At 45.2% G+C, this 18,387-nt stretch overlaps 1 protein-coding gene across 1 annotated transcript in view; it reads right to left on the bottom strand.

Annotated features, from left to right (window-relative positions):
• Positions 1–18,387, bottom strand: part of HUNK (hormonally up-regulated Neu-associated kinase) — a 112,840-nt gene that overhangs the window by 40,111 nt on the left and 54,342 nt on the right. The window contains exons 3-4 of the mRNA XM_060149432.1: positions 13,656–13,711; positions 7,719–7,854 (exon numbers count right to left, since the gene is read on the bottom strand). Coding sequence (XP_060005415.1) covers positions 7,719–7,854; positions 13,656–13,711 — 192 coding nt within the window. The remainder of the gene's footprint in view (positions 1–7,718; positions 7,855–13,655; positions 13,712–18,387) is intronic.

The raw sequence follows: 18,387 nt of genomic DNA, 5'->3' as shown, positions 1-18,387 counted from the left end.
AGGAAAAAGTGTCACTGAAGGGCAGCTGGAAGAAGAGAGGAAGGGGCCCCAGGAAATGTAAATGTGGAATCTTTGGGATTAAATCAGGAGCCAAATGGTGGTCCTGATATTAATCCGAAACACAAAAATATTCCCTGGAGGAAAAGTTGGGGTATCACCTGGCATCTCTGAAAGGAAAGACATAGAGTCGCAGCTCCCTGGAGAAGTCAGCCAGCAACTTTAACAAGACACAAGGGACAAAGCAATTGGCAGAGCTATGGTGTCAGGGGAGGGTGTGGATACGGGTTCTCACAGGGCCGGTGGGCAGCCCAGTTTATACCAGAGTGAAGCTGAGAGAACCTTCAGCTGACACACCTTGCTTCTGTGTGATTCTTCAAGAAAGAAACTGCCTTGGAAAAATTAGAACTCTCCACTTAAAATCAATAACCTTCCATCTTTCAGTATCAGTTTTCAGTACAACTTCTGATTTAAGGTCTTAAAAACAGAGCAGGAACAGATCCATCCATTTGGTAAATCTCAAAGTTCACAACTGCTCCATTCAATGGTCTGTGTTCAGCAAGAAATCATTTTCTTGTGGATTTTAAGGCTTCCACCCCCCCCACACACACACACTTTTCCTTTTCCTCTTCTATTTTAAATGCACGTGCTGGCTACAAAAACAAAAAAGTCTTGTATTTTATAACTGAAAAAGCTCAAAAGCTAAAGAAACCTTCTCTTTTAAAAGTCAAAGGCTCTAAACTACCCAAAAGAAGCCATCAGGCTCCTCTTTCTGCCTGCTTCTCCTGCCATCTTTCATTTTAAGGGGGCCTGAATGAAGAGAAAACGCTATCCTTCCAGATTTGAGCCCTGGAAGTAGCTGATGGTGTCTGGCAGTACTTTTACAAAACAGAGTCTGAGGACTGGAACAAATTCTCCCGCTGTCCCTCCTGAATGCTTAGGTCTATATGGGGATAGTAGGGCTGGGAACAAGATGACACCCCTCGGCCAACTTGTCTACCCAAAGGGACAGCACTGGAACAGAGATTTCCCACAAAGTGAAAACAGACTCACTGAGCCTGGGAAGGTGGTCTGGGTGTATTGTGCAGGACACTCCACTAAGTACCAGGTCTTCACAAAAATGCTTCCCTCACCTCAGATGCCCCCACGAAAGCAAAGAGCAACTTTGGTGAAAAAATGTTGCATTCTCAATGTTTTGGGGATAGAACTCTCACTTTCTGTTTTCCCTACCCTTAGAGATTCACGGAAGTTCTCCCAAGAGCATTGTAATATTTTGAAAATTAAGTTAATTTGGATTCTTTTCATTTCAAAAGTACATCTGCATTAAAGGGTTTTTTTAATTAGCATATATGCCACTCTGAGGAAAAGTCAGTTGCCATAAAAAAAGTTCACTGCACCAGAATGGATATTTAATTTTTGTGTCTGAAATTTCGAAATTCACTGGAGATAGAAATATAGATATTTCATTCACAGGGGTTAAAGGAAAGAAGCAAATGATCTTAAAGGTATTCATAGGGCTTCCCTGGTGGCGCAGTGGTTGAGAGTCCACCTGCCGATGCAGGGGTCGCGGGTTCGTGCCCCGGTCCGGGAGGATTCCACGGGCCGCGGAGCGGCTGGGCCCGTGAGCCATGGCCGCTGAGCCTGCGCGTCCGGAGCCTGTGCTCCGCAACGGGAGAGGCCACAACAGTGAGAGGCCCGCGTACAGCAAAAAAAAAAAGAAAAAAAAAGGTATTCATATATAGTTCAAATACAAAAACAATGACCATTGAAAATAACGGGAGTCCCCCAAGATAGCACACGTCTTTTTCCATTTCCATTGTTAATTCCTGATTCACTAGAGGAGGAGGATCCTGGGGGCCCCATTTGTGGGGAAGAGCTTTCTTTCCCAAGCTTCCCTTGAATGACAAGCTGGTTTTCTTCCTGAGTCAGTGTCAGAAGTCTTGAAGAAAGGCCCCATCCCTCTGTCAAGGTCCAAAAAAAACCTCTGGAGATGGGAGTTTGCTTTGATTTCGGAAGCAAACTCTTCATTTTATTTTTTCAGAACAATAAAAGGGATGTTTTATAATACTGGTGTCTGACCCAGGGAGAAAATTGGTCCCACTTTCACTCTCTTTTTAAACAGCCTTTAAAATTAAATTCTCTTTGGGTTTTCCATTTCCAATGCCGCCAGCAAAGTCGTGGGCACCAAACAGAAACCTAACCAGTGTCTCAGACACAAACATCCCAAAGCAGTGGAAAATTAATCTCTCAAAGAAGGTTCTGAAGTTTTGTTTTCTCCAAGATTAAGAGCAAGAGGAATCAGACATTTCACAACTTCCCGCCTTTGAATAGGCTGTTCCCTCTGCCTGGAAAGTTTCCCCTCCTTTTCTCCATCTGGCAAACTCCATGTCATCCCTCAGGAGCAGATTAAAGGCTCCTCTGATGCCTTCTTGAATTTAACCCAGCTGGGCATCCTCATTTGTTCTCAGCACCGTGCCTCCTGACATGCTCTATTTGTTTTCAGGTGAGACTTCTAGGTCACCTATAAGCAGGTATCTTGGTCAGCTTGGGCTGCCATAACAAAATACCACCGACAGGGTAGTTTAACCACCAGAAATTTATTTTCTCACAGTTCTGGAGGCTGGAAGTCTGGATCAGGGTGCCAACGTGGCCAGGTTCCGGGGAGGTCTCTTTTCCTGGCTTGTAGACAGCCACCTTCTCCCCGTGTCCTCACACGTCAGGGAGTAAGCAAGTTCTTCTTAAAAGAACACCAATGCCATCACGAAGGCTCCACCCTCATGACCTGCCAAAGGTTCCACTTCCAAATACCATCACACTGGGGGTTACGGCTACAAAATATGAATTTGGGGGGGAACACACTTGTCCATAGGAGTAGATAAGTATGTTCAATTGCAAAACAAACAAACAAAAAAAGACAAAGGCCACAAATTCCTTGCTACTCCCCCATCAGGGGGTGGAATCTACCTCTCCTCTTGACTCTGGGCTTGGCCATGTACTCTACTTTGCCCAAAGAGACATGAGAAAAGGTGACACAGAGGCCTCTTGAAAAGTGCTTCTGCACCAAGGCTTGTCCTCTCTTGCTCCAGGGACTCTCCCACCATTATGTGAATGAAATTCTACATGTTGGTGGTTTTCTTTTGTTTCTGGTTTTCATGCAGCCAATAATGTACGGGGAACAGCAAGGACTGAGACTTCGGTATATGGTCTGACCTTTTGGTGACCTCTGCTGGGGGGCTGTGAGGGGTGACCAAGACTTCAGCTAGTCCGTTTCACTTGTCAATTAGCGCACTTGATTCACTGGGAAGGAGAATGGCTCCTGGGATCTGGAGTGGTGAGTTTTTACTCACCTTTCACCTTTCCTGAGATTGCAGAGCTTAAACAAAGGAAATCTCACAATTCTGGAGGCGCAGAGTCTGTGATGAAGGTGTTGGCAGTGTTGGTGTCTCCTAAGGGCAGTGAATGAGCATCTGTTCCTTGCTGCTCCCTGAGCCTCTGGTGGTCTGCTGGCCATCTGGGGTTCCTTGGCTTCTAGATCCATCACCCTGATCCCTGCCTTCATTGTCACATAGTCTTCTCTCTGTGCCCAAATTTCTCCTTTATGTGAGGACACAATCATATTGGACTACAGCCCATCCTAATGATCTCATTTAGCTCATTAAAGACGCAATCTCTAAGTAAGGTCATATTCTGAGGTCCTGGGGTTTAGGACTCCAACATACCTTTTTCTGGAGGGACACGATTCAATCCATAACTTTTTGTTACCCACCTGCTTATAATTGTCCAATAGTCTCTCACTACCTTTAGGGCAAAATTCAAACCCCTTCCCACCCCTTCCCACTCTACAGCCTTCACACATCCTGTTCTGTCTGCCTACAGCCTTCTCCCACACCTTCTTCTTCCCATAGCTGATTCTTCTCATACTTAGGATTTGGCTTTGAGGTCTTCTCAAGAGGCCACCCCCAGCCTTGTTCCCTGCATCCCGCCCACTTCTTCCACAGCCATTACCGCACTGAGTTTACAGCTTTTTAAAAAATTGTCCGTCTGCCCCACTAGTCTGTAAATCCTACAAGAGGAAGTACAACATAGTAGAAACAGTAGAGGGTGACGATGAAAGGCAGACTCCAGAGTCAAACCCCCTCGGTCCATCTTGGCTTGATCGCACACAAGCTGTGTGTGTTATCTGGGCAAGTGCCTTCAGCTCTTCATGCCTCAGTGTCCTCATCTGTAAAGTGGGACAACAAAGCATTCCCTTGAAGCGCTGTGAGGCAGACGAGATGAGCTAAAACTCGCAGAGCCCTTGGAACGCTGCTCGTCACTCAGCGGGAGGTATGTGAGGGTTAACAGTGATCATTACAGGAGCAGGACGGACCATTGTGCACTCAGAACTCGGCACAGGGCCTGACTCCACAAATATCTGCTGAATGAACAAATCTCTAGTAAGCCAATATAGGGCTCACATAGCTTCCTTTTGTTTTTCAAGCTTTATCAACAGCTTCTAAAAAGGGCCGAGTTTATACCATCCCTGTGAATTAGGTGTGGGTCATGTGGTCTCATCCCCTAGGGAATGTTCCAGAGTGTCAGCTAACACAGAGCTGCTCTGGGGAAACCTTGTTTCTAAGAAGGAATAAAACATGACCCTTTGTAGCTGAGCAAGGGTAAGAATTTACTCCACCTCAACTCCCCACCTCAGGGCACCAGAACAGGGACTCAAGGGGCTGCGGTTTCTGGTCTACCTGGACGCATCCCACACGGGCCTCCAGAGCTTTGCCGTGATCAGCTGAAGCCCAGTGTCTGTAAAGTGTCTAACCGTTTATCAAAGGCTTTGACATACATTACTTGATGGTATCATGACTAAGAATATTGGCCCTATTAGAGCTTTCAGAAGACTTTCAGCTGTACATCATCTTCTGGAAAAAAATGCGATTAAATGGAGGTTAGTAAAGAAGTGTCCAGCTGCCCCAGACACAGCCCCACCAGGCCAGCAGCCAGGGTGGAGGCGGGAGGCGAGAGTCCAGGCATCCTGGTCTCGGGTCATCTCCATTCCTCCTGCAGCTTCCCCTTTACCTGCCCTCCTCCGAGGCCACCATTACTTCTGGGTAGAATCACTGGATGGATGGCGACACAGCAGGTGGCAATGGACCAAGTCCCTTTATTTTATTTTATTTATTTATTTTTTAATTTATTTATCTTTGGTTGCGTTGGGTCTTCGTTGCTGCGCGCGGGCTTTCTCTAGTTGCGGCGAGCATGGGCTACTCTTCACTGCGGTGCGTAGGCTTCTTATTGTGGTGGCTTCTCTTGTTGCGGAACACAGGCTCTAGGCATGCGGGTTTCAGTAGTTGTGGCGCGTGGGCTCAGTAGTTGTGGCTCGCGGGCTCAGTAGTTGTGGCTCGCGGGCTCTAGAGCTCAGGTTCAGCAGTTGTGGTGCACGGGCTTAGTTGCTCCACGGAATGTGGGATCTTCCCGGACCAGGGCTCGAACCCGTGTCCCCTGCATTGGCAGGCAGATTCTCAACCACTGTGCCCCCAGAGAAGTCCCAAGTCCCTTTATTTTAATCATGGGGCCCCAAAACTAAGAAGTGGAGCATCTGTGGTCACTAAATGTGGATTCCTTTCCCACGTCAAGGGACTCAGAAGAAGAGGTAGGAACAAAGTCCGAGCTTAATACTGACCCTCAGATGGTGCTGTCTTTTGCAGCCTGTGCTTTTCATTTTCCTTTGTATTTCCCCACACAGGATAAATGATTTGTCCCCATCTTAGTGTTAGCACAAGGGGACGAGTGACCCCAGGCTGGTTATAAGGCCAGGCGCTCTCCTACAGCTCTGACAATCCTTCTTCCTTCCTGCCTTCCTTCCTTCCTTCCTTCCTCTACCAGCAGTTCTAGACTTTGCGGAGATGCCTGCTTTGTTAGTCGTGGGCCAGAAAGGGTCCCTCTCACACAGGCTGAGCTTCATCACCATGACAACCAGGGATTATACTGTATTATCCAGTCCCCTCTAGAGCAGGACCTCAAGAGCAAACTGTCACCTCTTCTCCAACCTCTCTTTCCCTTTGATCACTATGTCGCCCACCCCACTGCCTGTCACCACAGTTACGTGACACCCCTGAACCCCTGGTCTTTCAGACTCCCCATTCTCCACATTTTTTTTTTTTTGTACACAGATCATCCCTCTGAAAGCTTTCCATTTAGCCTAAATACGTACCCTAACTGTTAAGCAGAGAGAATGATTATAGACTCAAACTTTCATAGTCACCCATTAATAAGTAAATACTTATTAAGGGCAGATTATGTACCAGACACTTATGACACCAAGAATGGATTTCACCTGTGTATTGACTCTGATCCATTGGTGTTGGCTGCCTGGAGGGCTGTGTTGAGAAGGATTCTGAGGCCCGTCTGGGCACAGTATAAAAAGAGTCTGGGATTAGCATTGCCAGTCACACCACCCAGCGCACCTCAAAGAGAAGGTATCCTCTGCCTCTGCTTCCTTCTGCCACTCCCCCCTACCCCAGTGGCCCCCAGCAAGTCGGCAGCACACGGCACCCTCTCTACCTGCAGCCTTCACACATCCTCTGGAGAGAGGGAAGGAACCGGAAGCTCAGGCTGAGGCGTGAAGAGCCCTGAGTGCAAAGCGCAGCTCCCATACCTACAGGCTGGGGGGCTCTGGGCCACTCTAACCACAGAGCTGCCCTCCTGTCTGTGTAAAAGAGGGTAAGAGCCGGCCTCACAGGTTGTCCTGAGGAGCAAAGGGGACAGTTAGCTTCCTTCGTTCCTTCTTTCCTACCTTCCTTCTTCCCTCCCTCCAACCCTCTCCAGCCCAGGCTCTGTGCCAGGGGCTGAGGCATCCCCGGAACAAGAGATGGACTCTGCAGTGGTGACACTGGACTAACACTGGAATGTGGGAGTGGATGGGCCATTCAGAGAGCTGGGAAATGGCATTCCAGGCAAAACCAACAGCGAGTGCTGGCCAGGGGGGAGGGGGATGGGGGGGCTTGAGCAAAATAGGTGAAGGGGATTAAGAGGCACAAACTTCCGGTTATAAAATAAATAAGTTACTGAGATGTAACCTACAGCATAGGGAATATAGTCAATAATACGGCAATAACTTTGTACAGTGACAGATGGTTGCTAGACCTATTGTGGTGACCAGTTTGTAATATACATAAATGTCGAACCACTGTGTTGTACACCCGAAACTAATACGATATTATACGCCAACTCTACTTCAATAAAAGAAAAGAAATAGCGAGTGCAAAGCCCAGAGGTGGGGAAGACAAAACAGAAGCTGACATGTGTGAAGAACCGTGAGTAGAGGGTGGGGTGATAGGTGCAGAGGCAGGAGAGGTGGGCAGACCCATGAGGTCTGGGGCCAGGCAGCAAGGCTGGGATTTACGCTGATGCTGGTGAAAAGCTTTGGGAGACTCCAAGCAGGGGAAGGATATGAGTGACCCGTGAAACCAGAACGTGATCTCGGCGAGGGCACGCCTCTGTTTTCTTCCCTTCCGGCACGTTAATGAATTTTGATAAAGGCCTTTCGGGCAGTTGGTGGAGAAAAGACAGAAAGAACAGAGGTGGAAATCAGGACCCCAAAGAATCACTGCATATATATCCCAGAGCCTATAATTATAATTCATGCTCATCAAATACTCAAAGGTTATTTCATAAGAAGGGAACAGCGGAGACAGCAGGAGGGCGCATTCAGTCTTAGAAGCTCAATAACTCACATGGACCAGACATCGATTTTGGGGCCGTATTTCTTCCTGGCAAGGAGTTCGGGCGCGGCGTACGCGGGGCTGCCACACTGTGTGCTGAACGGGTCGGAGTGGCCCAGGATCCCGGCACAGTTGCTCAAACCAAAGTCTGCAAAGAGGGGAGGACAAAACCAGCCCTGAATTAGAAAACCATGGAAATGAAAAAGGGGGGAGGGTTGGGGGAAGCAGCAGGAAAGGAAACATTCTCTCGGGCTAACACATCATTTCACATCCAAAAGGAAACCCAGCAGCTGTGAACCGTAACCTCTGGGTATGGGTCTCAAGACAAAAGTTTCCTTGCTGAACTGGAAACATTTTCTATCAGGCCTCACAGTCAAATCCAGCGAGAGCTAAAAAGTATGTTGAACCAAAACATATTTTCATCAAATCTTGGAAATGAGTCATCCAGAAAAAAAGACAGGCTTGCTTTCTAGGACTAAAGGCAGAAGGAGAAAACGAGCAGAAGTCCTTGGAGTCAGCCTGCTGGCTTCCAAGTGGCCAAGTGGGAAAAAGCCGAAGGAAGATTGATTTTCTCTGGCTGGTGTTGGTGTCACCCCAGGTGACATGCGATCCCACCAGTTAGAGTTGACTTTTTTGGCTGAATTCTTTCATTTCATGCAAGTCTCTTAAAAATGCTCCTAATGCATGAGGCAACATATGGTGATTTGACGAGGGGGGAAAAATACACTCAACAATTTAGACAACGCTGAGCGTTGGCCGGAAAAATAACGCCAGAAAGATAGCAATGAGAACTAGACTAAATGACCTCCTAGCATTGCTTTGGTCCTGGATGATTAAGGCAGGGGGGAAGAAGAAAGAAGCGCCCGGGCGCCTCTAAAGCCATACTGGGTCCATTGTGCCTTTTGTGCTGTGTTTACTTTTGATCTTACAGATCCTGTAACTGACAGGTCATTAGAGGGCTGTTAGTGTTAGGTGCTCATCTGATATCTTTCCTCCGCTTCCTTGATTGAAGAATTAAGAGCATGGCTCCTCCTTTGAACTTCAATGTAAATATTATGGTTCTGGTCCCCAAACAGAAGGCTCAGCCCCCGGGGCTCAGTCAGAAAGGGGCTGTGGTCGGAGACAGGCTCCACATCGGGAACAAAACCCTCGCACTTTCTCAGCTGGCAAGATATACATCTAATTTCGTTGACTGTTTTCTCCTTGAGGCTAACACGTCTCCACCTGCAAAGCCATGGCTCTCGTGAAAGCTGCGGAAAAGCTCAGGAAAGGAGAGACACAGGGTGGGTCAGTGCTATGAGTCCGCGAAGCTACTCACACACCATGGATAGAGATGCACCACCAAAACTTCTCCCCACAGTCGCGGGTGTAAGCCGTATAAGGAAAGAGCGCTTCTGAACAGAACCCCAGGACTTCCCTGGTGGCTCAGTGGTTAGGAATCCGCCTGCCAATGCCGGGCACATGGGTTCGAGCCCTGGTCCAGGAAGATCCCACACGCCGCGGAGCAGCTAAGCCCATGCGTCACAACCACTGAGCCTGCAGTCTAGAGCCCGCGAGCCACAACTACTGAGCCCGTATGCCACAACTACTGAAGCCTGCGTGCCTAGAGCCCGTGCTCCGCAGCAAGAGAAGCCACCACGATGAGAGGCCCACACGGCAACGAAGAGTAGCCCCTGCTCGCCGCAACTTGAAAAAGCCCGCGTGCAGCAACGAAGACCCAAAGCAGCCAAAAATAAATAAATAAAATGTTAAAAATAAATAAATAGAACCCCATCCAGGCAGAGCTCTGAAAACACATCAAGGCTCTGAAGATCACCCAAACTCTTCAGCTCAAGATTCAAATGAAGAATCAGAACCAAAACTGGGGTGAGGAAACCAACCAGGAATGCTGCCTGTTCACATACTTGACTCTTCTTTCGTTTGGGGGAGTTTTTTAAAATATGATTTTATTCCTTTCTCTTAATCTCCCTCCTCCTCTCTTCCTCTGCTCTCTACTCTTCCACTCCCACCCTGACAAATAGGGGGACAAAAGGCCCCGATTTCTTTTCCCATCGGCCCAGCCTGCACTAGCAGGCCGCACGTAACCTGCCCAGAAAGGCCCTTCAGGGGATCCACGGCTCTCCTGGATTAGCAGGAGATCTCTGTTCAAAAGGATCTGAGGGCCCTGCTCTCAGGTCCCACCCTGTAGTATCACTGAAGTAGGAGAAGTGGGGGCATCCTAAGTAGAAAAATCATATTGAGCTTTAAACTGAATGGCGTTTAAAATTCCCAAAGGAAACTTAAGGAAACAACCAGTGTGTAAAGATCACCCACTACGGTAAGACGGAGAGGCAGCACCATGGAATACACATCATATTAACTGGGCCCACATTTCAAGGAAAATTTCTTTAACAGTCATGTTAGAGGCCCAATCTCCTAAGAGCCCCTAAACTAAAAGCCTCCCTTTCGAATCTCTGTGGGGTTCCATTAACTGTGCAGTGGTTGAGAGTCCGCCTGCCGATTTAGGGGACGTGGGTTCGTGCCCCGGTCTGGGAAGATCCCACATGCCGCGGAGCAGCTGGGCCCGTGAGCCATGGCCGCTGAGCCTGCGCGTCCGGAGCCTGTGCTCCACAACAGGAGAGGCTACAACAGTGAGAGGCCCGCGTACCGCAAAAAAAAAAAAAAAAAAAAAAAAAAAACCCCACAACTCCTTCAATTACTCCCTCACCTCCTGACTTGGGGTCTACAACAAAGTGCTTGATCTTAAAAGAAGGCAGGGGAGGGGAGATAAGAGACCAGATCACCCCCTTTGCTCCCAGGCAAGCTTGAGCACACAGTGTCTTGCCTTAAGTTTCAAGAAGATAAATAAGAAGAGAATCTGGGGAATGGAGAAGATAAAATCTACATTTTAAGTGACTTACGTTGACCTAGCCGAAAGGGTTTAATTTAAAATATATTGTAGAGAAATAACTAATATGTTTCACATTCATGACTGTAATTATTAAAATTTTACACATATGCCTATAATTAGAATTGTGAAACTAGGGAGAAGTTCGCCTCCCAGTAATGTCACATGGGTCTGCCTCAATTAGATTTGGTAAACGCATAAGCCAATTATCACTCAATTTTCTGGGAGCTACACAATGAATTTGAAAAGACGTCGTCCAAATGAATGCTGTTTTGGAAAATTGAAGCGCAAAACCGTTTCAAGTTGTGGCTGATACATTTTAAGATTATACTAAACTAAAAACATCAAACTGCTTTTTTTTTTTTAAAGGGGGTGCGGGGGAAGGATCCTGATTAAATCAAATCTCATTCCAGCTAATTCTAGTTAACTTGAAACATGGCTTACATGGCTTAAGTAAATTTATTTAAATCAGATTATTTCAAAGAGAAACTATTAAGAGAAAATGGTAATAGCTATAATCAACCTTTGAATAAACAACTAGGTAATTCCTTTGAAGAAAAGGTTCAAAGGACTTTCAAGTTGCAAAAGGACAGTTGTAGAGACATTTGATCCAAATTGCCCAACCCAGGGGCAAGAAAACCCACAAGACACTGGGCCTTCCTTGCCTCCAGCATCTTCCCTCCCCTCCTTCGGCCTCCTCTTTATGAAAAAAATGAGGAAACACAGATTCTGCTAAACAAAACACAACTCCCAGCTGCCCTCTGGGATGGCATAATGTCTCCTTCCATTAGGAGTTTGGTTTTAGCTGATCGTGAGAGAAGTAGACGCCAAGTGAAAAGTTCTAACAAAGGGACATCTAATTATCAGAGCCTCTTTTCCAGAAATTTTGGGAATTCCAGTTTCTGACATGGCCCATTTTGTCTGGATGAGCTGAAATCCCTGCGTGGGTACCAATCCAGCATTTGCCAAGCTGGGAGATGATGACTGAGTAAAATGGTCCCTGGTATCCAAAGGGTGCACCACTCATCTCAAGGCAACTGTGGGCTCTAATTTAGGTCCATCCTGTCTTCATCTTGTTTGTACCGGTCTCCTCTAAGAGGGTTTATTATGCAGCCAATCTGTGAGCTACTTATTAAATGCATCTGCTGTTGACAAGAGATTGGTTCTTCGAGGATCTTCTCAGCAACGAAAAGATCTGTGCTTTTCAACACTGTATACTCTCACAAATGGTCGTCTAGGGCTATCATTTGAAGAGAGAGAAGGGAAAGCAAGCACAGGGGCAGACAGGGAGGCAAAGTGAAGGGAAAAAACAGTGTAGGGGATGCTGGGTGGGTAGGGAGACCCCCTGCCGGTGGCCTGCTCTTTGCTGGAATTACCAGCCTCAGTATAGACGGTGCGCAGGGGAAGTGAATTATTCTTACTCGTACGGTCGTGGACATCCAGCCTTCACACAACCTGTTCTCTTACAATCTCTGCAGCTTTAGGGCAACTCTGTGACTGTCACCTACACACTTGCCAAAGACAAGTTCCAGGTCACCCTGCCAGGGAACCTAAAAAACAATCTCCTTTCCTCCATCCCTCACCGGAACATGCCTTTGTTTAATGCCGCAGATCCTGGAAACCAGGACCAGAAAGACATCCTGCAGGCATTTCAATGTCTGCCTTGTTTAGCGCTGCTGCATTTGGCCCTCAGGACAACTCAAATGCAGTAGTAAAACAATCTGATTTAAAAAAAAATTCTTTGAATCATCCAGGAATCTTTTAACAATACCTCCTATAAAATCTTTGGGGAAAAAAAACTGGTTTCCTCTTAATTGTTAATCTCCTAATAATGGGTGTATTTATCAACACCTGTCAGTGGCGCCTAATCGCGCAGCCAAGGGGTCTGGAGTCCCTTGCAGCCTCCTGACTGTTACTGGGTTGGAAGCCAGCTGGACTTCCAAAGAATATAATTGGTCACTTGAATGATATGTTTTAGAAAGTCTTGAGATGGTTTTCAGTATTTGACAAACAAAATTTCCTTCTTGGGTACAAAAGTTAAAATTCACAAAGTTTGGGCTTCCCTGGTGGCGCAGTGGTTGAGAGTCCGCCTGCCGATGCAGGGGACAGGGGTTCGTGCCCCGGTCCGGGAAGATTCCACATGCCGCGGAGCGGCTGGGCCCGTGAGCCATGGCCGCTGAGCCTGCGCGTCCGGAGCCTGTGCTCCGCAACGGGAGAGGCCACAGCAGTGAGAGGCCCGCGTACCGCAAAAAAAAAAAAAAAAAAAAAAAAAAAATTCACAAAGTTCTATTGATCCTTCTCTTTTCTTCTAATATAAAGTTTTTTCAAGCCATTGAGGTGGAAGAAATTACTTGCACTTGAGGTGGGAAAAGAAAGAAAGGAATAAAAGATGATGCTAAAATCTGGGTGGAAAAATGATGCCCTGAGATTTTGCCAAGAGCAACAAGACAGGCAAACAAAAGCAGAAATTCTAGAGAATAAGCCATGGAGTGAATTCTCTTCTGGACCCTGACTTGTGAACCAATTATGATTCACTCCATCCTGGACCCTCCTTCCAATTGGGACAGACCTCTAAAGGGTCCCTCTGTGGGGATTTCTCTTTGCACGACCATCAGTGTACTACAGGGCTTGGCTAAAGATTTTCAAATGAGAAGGTAGGTCACATTCCCCCTTATTTCAGTGTCTCTACATTCACTGAAAAGTAAAATAAGGCATGGCCAAGCTAAGGGCGGCATTTCTGAACCAAACTATTTTCCACTATTTTTAAGAAGCGTTCTCGTGAATTCAGATAAAAAGAACCCCTATAAAAGTTCAGCTCCGTCTGACTTAACAGAGAAGCAGAAGTTTGAAGAATCCTAAGAACATGTTTTATGTCTAAATTATTCAAATTAATTTTCTTTTTCAAAACCATTGTTAAATGTTGCAGGTAAAAGGAGGTGAACTAGAAGTATTGTCTGGGGTTTAGAGATAGATCATGATAATTTTCAAAGTCAGAAACAAATAACTGAGAATTGATAACACAGCACTTAAAGGATAATCTTGCTTTAAAAAAAAAGTCATACCAATCAGCTTGATATTATTGTCTTCATCTAGCAGCAAGTTTTCTATCTTCAAGTCTCTGAAATAAACAAAACCATACAACATTTCAGATAAGCACTTGAAATAGTGGAATGACATTTTGCTTCTGAAGGGAAACAAACTGTTTTAGAGCCACTTTGAACCAACCCATAAGGCTTTCTGCCAAAACTCACACAATCAATAAGTAAATATTTATAAAACATGATATAAGTAATTGCTGCAGACTGAAAAAGCTAAAGGATTTCAGATAAGATGGGGAGCAGAAAGGGCAGAACAAATAAGCTTCCAAAAGAAATGGGACCAAAGCTGAAACTTGGAAGTTATTAAGACCGGGAGACAGTGGAAGCATCACTCAAGGCAGGCACTGTTAGAACAGTCAGGGAAATACAAATGTGGCCACATGTTTGTGAGACGGTGAGCAAAACCCACCAGAGTAAGGAAGATTCAGGGAAACAGTTTTTAAAAAAAAAAAAATGGAAAGCTAACATAATTATCGGTCCTACAACCTCCATGCTTGGAGCCCAGTCCACAAATTGGCGAGTGATAATAAATTAATCTATTTAGCAATCAGCTATTATGGTGGGTAGAAAAGTAGACCCCAAAGATGTCAGGGTCCTAATCCTTGGTATTATGCCCAAGGATGTGTTAACATTACATGACCAAAGGAAATTACGTTTGCAGATGGAATGAAGATTGCTAATCAGATGGGTGACTTTGATCATGGACACTGAGATGATTCAGAAGGTGGGAGGGAGAAATGCACCCAGGGTCATGCTGAGTGTGAGGGGCCTGTGGTATCTGTACAAGCTGACTGTAAGCCCCTTGAAGGCAGGAAACACGTCTGCCTTGCTTACCACTATGCCCCAGTACCTTTGCACATTCCATACTCAGCAAATACCAATGAATCTACATTACCAAAGAGATCATTTGGGATTTCAGAAGGAAAAAACACAGGCAAAAGTATAAACCATCTATGTCAACGACTATGAGCTCTTAAGTTGCAGCCTGTCAATTCAGACACACCATGAACATTAAATATGTAAGAATATTCTTCCCTTCTGTACACACACAAAATGATTTCTTCCATCGTTTTGAAACACAGCATTCTTGGTCCAGCTTTTATTTTCCCACTTCTGAAAAGAGACATGGCCAATAGGATTATTTTTATCCTCTTATCTCTATTGTTAGAACTAGAATAGTGTGGTCATGATAAACAAAAATGGCAACTGATAGCACTTCTTCAAAGTGCAGAGGTAAGGGGAGCAGCAGTTGCTAGGACCGTGGTAGCCAGGAGAGCAAAAGTGTCCCATTTAACGGGGACAGTGTCTCACAGCTTGGTCTCAGCACTGCCACCTCATCCTGCTTCCCAAGAGAAGCCAGAAATCTAGATTCGATCCCAGTTTTTTAAATGTTGGCAACAAATTCACATTTAAAACAACAATAACAATCACAATGCGTGGGCCAACCTTGCAAGCAAGATCCAGCCTACAGACTACCAATTTTCAACCTCAGTATGGGTAGAAGCTGAGCCTGGAAAGGACATGAGATGCCCAGGGAGAGGGTAGAGAATGAGGGTGAAAAGACCAAGGACGACATGCTGGTGGGAACACCGACATTCAGAGCTGGCTGGGAAGGAAGAGTCGGGGAAGTATTGGCCCAGGACGACAAAAGGGCAGCATTTCAAGACGAGAAGAGTTAAGGAGTCAAGTGCAGAAAAAGGTGGGCTCTAAACAGTGACCAGTGGATTTCAAAATTGGAAGGTAGCCGGTAGCCTTAAGGCTGGACACTTGAATAAGGGAGATTGCGTTGAACCTGGCAGCTGGGGAAGGTAAATCGATAGTCTCTAATCCACATGCACCACCAACGGGAAGAACTGTATACCTGCACTTCAATTCAAATGAAACGATACACTTGAAAAACTGTGCCAGGCTTTAAAAGATGTCACATATGTCCAGATGCAGGGTGACCCCCAGTGCAAGATGTTCCTCCACACTTTCCCAGTGGGAGGACCCTGCCCCTCAGAAGGGTTTTTGGAAAACACAAATATATAAATTTTAGAAATGCAATGAAATTATCAAATGACTATTTATACTATTGACCTACGAAGCTGCACCTTCCTAGTTAAGAGCATATACTATCATCTTAACATAATTAATTGTAGAAATATTGTTCCCACACCCTCACATTTTACGACACAATTTCATTCAAACGTGTGGCAGGCAGGGGCAGGATGAATCCTGCTTCAGGTGATTCAGCAGAATCATCGCCCGCTGTTTCCAGTGTAAGATGATCTTTAAGTTGATTGGATATTTGAGATAAAGCACTTTTCGAATCTGTCTGTGACGTGCGCTTGCCGGAAATATTATCCCAAGTCATTTAAATAACAAGAACCCATTTAAAATCTCTATAAATTATCTGCTGAGTGAATCGATTTTAGAGTGGTCTCACAAACTATCACAATTGTGAGTCATCTCTCTTTAGAAGTTATTATTAAAGCCACGCAAAATGCCTCCCCTTCTGTTGGTTTCCTCAGGCGACTTCTAGAGTTCCCACAGTCCTCAGTGAGTCAGGTCAAGGTTAACTGGTCCTTTGTTGTTGAAAATAAAGAAATGGAGATTGTGCCCCCATACTATCAGAGACTTTGCAAGCACTCTGTAAGGCACGTCCTCTTTCCTGAAGAGGATGGGGACGGAAGACAGCACCCTTATATTCAAGCAAATACGGTAATTCCCAGCCACTTGCACAGACTCAGAAAAACAGTGTGCCCGCAATAGCCCAAACTGTGATTCTGTGAAAACTGATTATAAAGCAGCAGCATTATTTTAATCTAAAGGAGAGCCACAGTTTGTTTCCAGTAAAATTAAACCTCTTTCCCTGGGAAGCATGGAAGCCACACTAGGGCATTAAAGGAGAAATTTGGTTCAGAACAAATACTATAAAGAAAAACAGCTTAAAGAGGCGAGGGAAAAGGATGCAACTGTCGAGAGTAATAAGACTAAGCTGGATAATTCTGGGGTCACAAAAGCCCAGAGAACAACCACAGCGATTAGAAGAATGATATAAATAGAAGGCTAAAACGAGAAAAATGTAGAAGAAAAAAAAAAAAAGCCCACTTTTAAAATCGGGAAAATGTCATATAACCAGGGGAGAAGGCATTAAAATGTAATTATTAGGCAAAATGAGAAAAATGAAATCAGTTTTTCTTTTCACCCATTGCATCCCATAGCCACCCACAACCCCTAGGAAAAATGCTCAGAACAAACTTGGTTAATGGCTTGTTTACCCATACCCTTCGGTCAAGGATTTCAGTGATAACCAATCTAACTGCCTCCATGACTAGTTAATGGAAAGGTAGCTACATCGGTATCTGCCCAGGTCAATGTACTTAATCTACCCAAATGAAGGGAACACTCAACCTCTTTTGGCTTTATTTCCACCTCCTGCTTTGTCTTTGGAGATTTAAATAGAAAGAGGAGAAGAAGACTTTCCTTCTGACTCTTTAGGAAAAAAGGGTCCACAATCATATTTTAAAAAGTCGTTTTAGCCTAGGTATTTACCCAAATGTGTTGAAAACTTATGGACACGAATGTTTACAGCAGCTTCATTCGTAATTGTCAAAACTTGGAAGCAACCAAGATATCCTTCAGAAGGTGAATGGATAAACAAATTGGGGGACATCTCAGACAATGGAATATTATTCAGCCGTAAGAAGAAATGAGTTATCAAGTCATGGAGGAACCCTAAATGCATGTTTTTAAATGAAAGAAAGTAGTATGAACATACTACATACTGTATGATTCCAAATTCTGGAAAAGACAAAACTATAGACAGTGAAAAAAATCACTGGTTGCCAGAGGTTGCAGGAGGAGGGCTAGAATGAATAGGTGGAACACATTTTTTTAGGGTGGTAAAATTATTCTTTATACTATAATGGTGGCTACCTGACATCATGCATTTGTCAAAACCCATAGAATGTATAACACAAAGAGTATCCTAATGTACTAGGTACCCTAATGAACCCTAATGTAAACTGTGGATGTTAGTTAATAAGAATGTATCAATATTGGTTCACCAATTGTAACCAATGTCCTACACTATCATAAGATACTAATAATAGGGAAAACGATGTAGAAGGGAGGTGGGAACTCTGCAGTTCTGCACAATTTTTCTGTAAACCTAAAACTGCTTTTAAAAATAAAATCTAGGGCTTCCCTGGTGGCGCAGTGGTTGAGAGTCCACCTGCCGATGCAGGGGTTGCGGGTTCGTGCCCCAGTCCAGGAAGATCCCACATGCCGTGGAGCGGCTGGGCCCATGAGTCATGGCCGCTGAACCTGCGCGTCCAGAGCCTGTGCTCTGCAACGGGAGAGGCCACAACAGTGAGAGGCCCGCATACCGCAAAAAAAAAAAAAAAAAAAAAAATCTATTAATTTTTTAAGTAGCTATGGCTACCACCAAGTACCTCATTCAGGATGTTCACTGTGGAGCATCCTTACCACCTGAAGTTAATTATGAATCCATTCAGCACAGTGGGCCACTCAGACCCTCTGCCCAGCTACTCAACATATGACCCCAAAGGCCAAAAACTGAAAAATAATTACATGAGTAACAAAAGAAGGATGAACTTATTCACAAGGTTTTAGTGTTAGTGTATCACAATGTACCTTAAATATATAATACACAGAAACACACACACACACACACACACACACACACACA

Source organism: Lagenorhynchus albirostris, chromosome 5, assembly GCF_949774975.1.
Source record: "Lagenorhynchus albirostris chromosome 5, mLagAlb1.1, whole genome shotgun sequence".
NCBI classification, from domain to species: domain Eukaryota; kingdom Metazoa; phylum Chordata; class Mammalia; order Artiodactyla; family Delphinidae; genus Lagenorhynchus; species Lagenorhynchus albirostris.
Note: the sequence above shows the minus strand (reverse complement) of the source record. Positions and strands in the feature narration are given on the sequence as shown.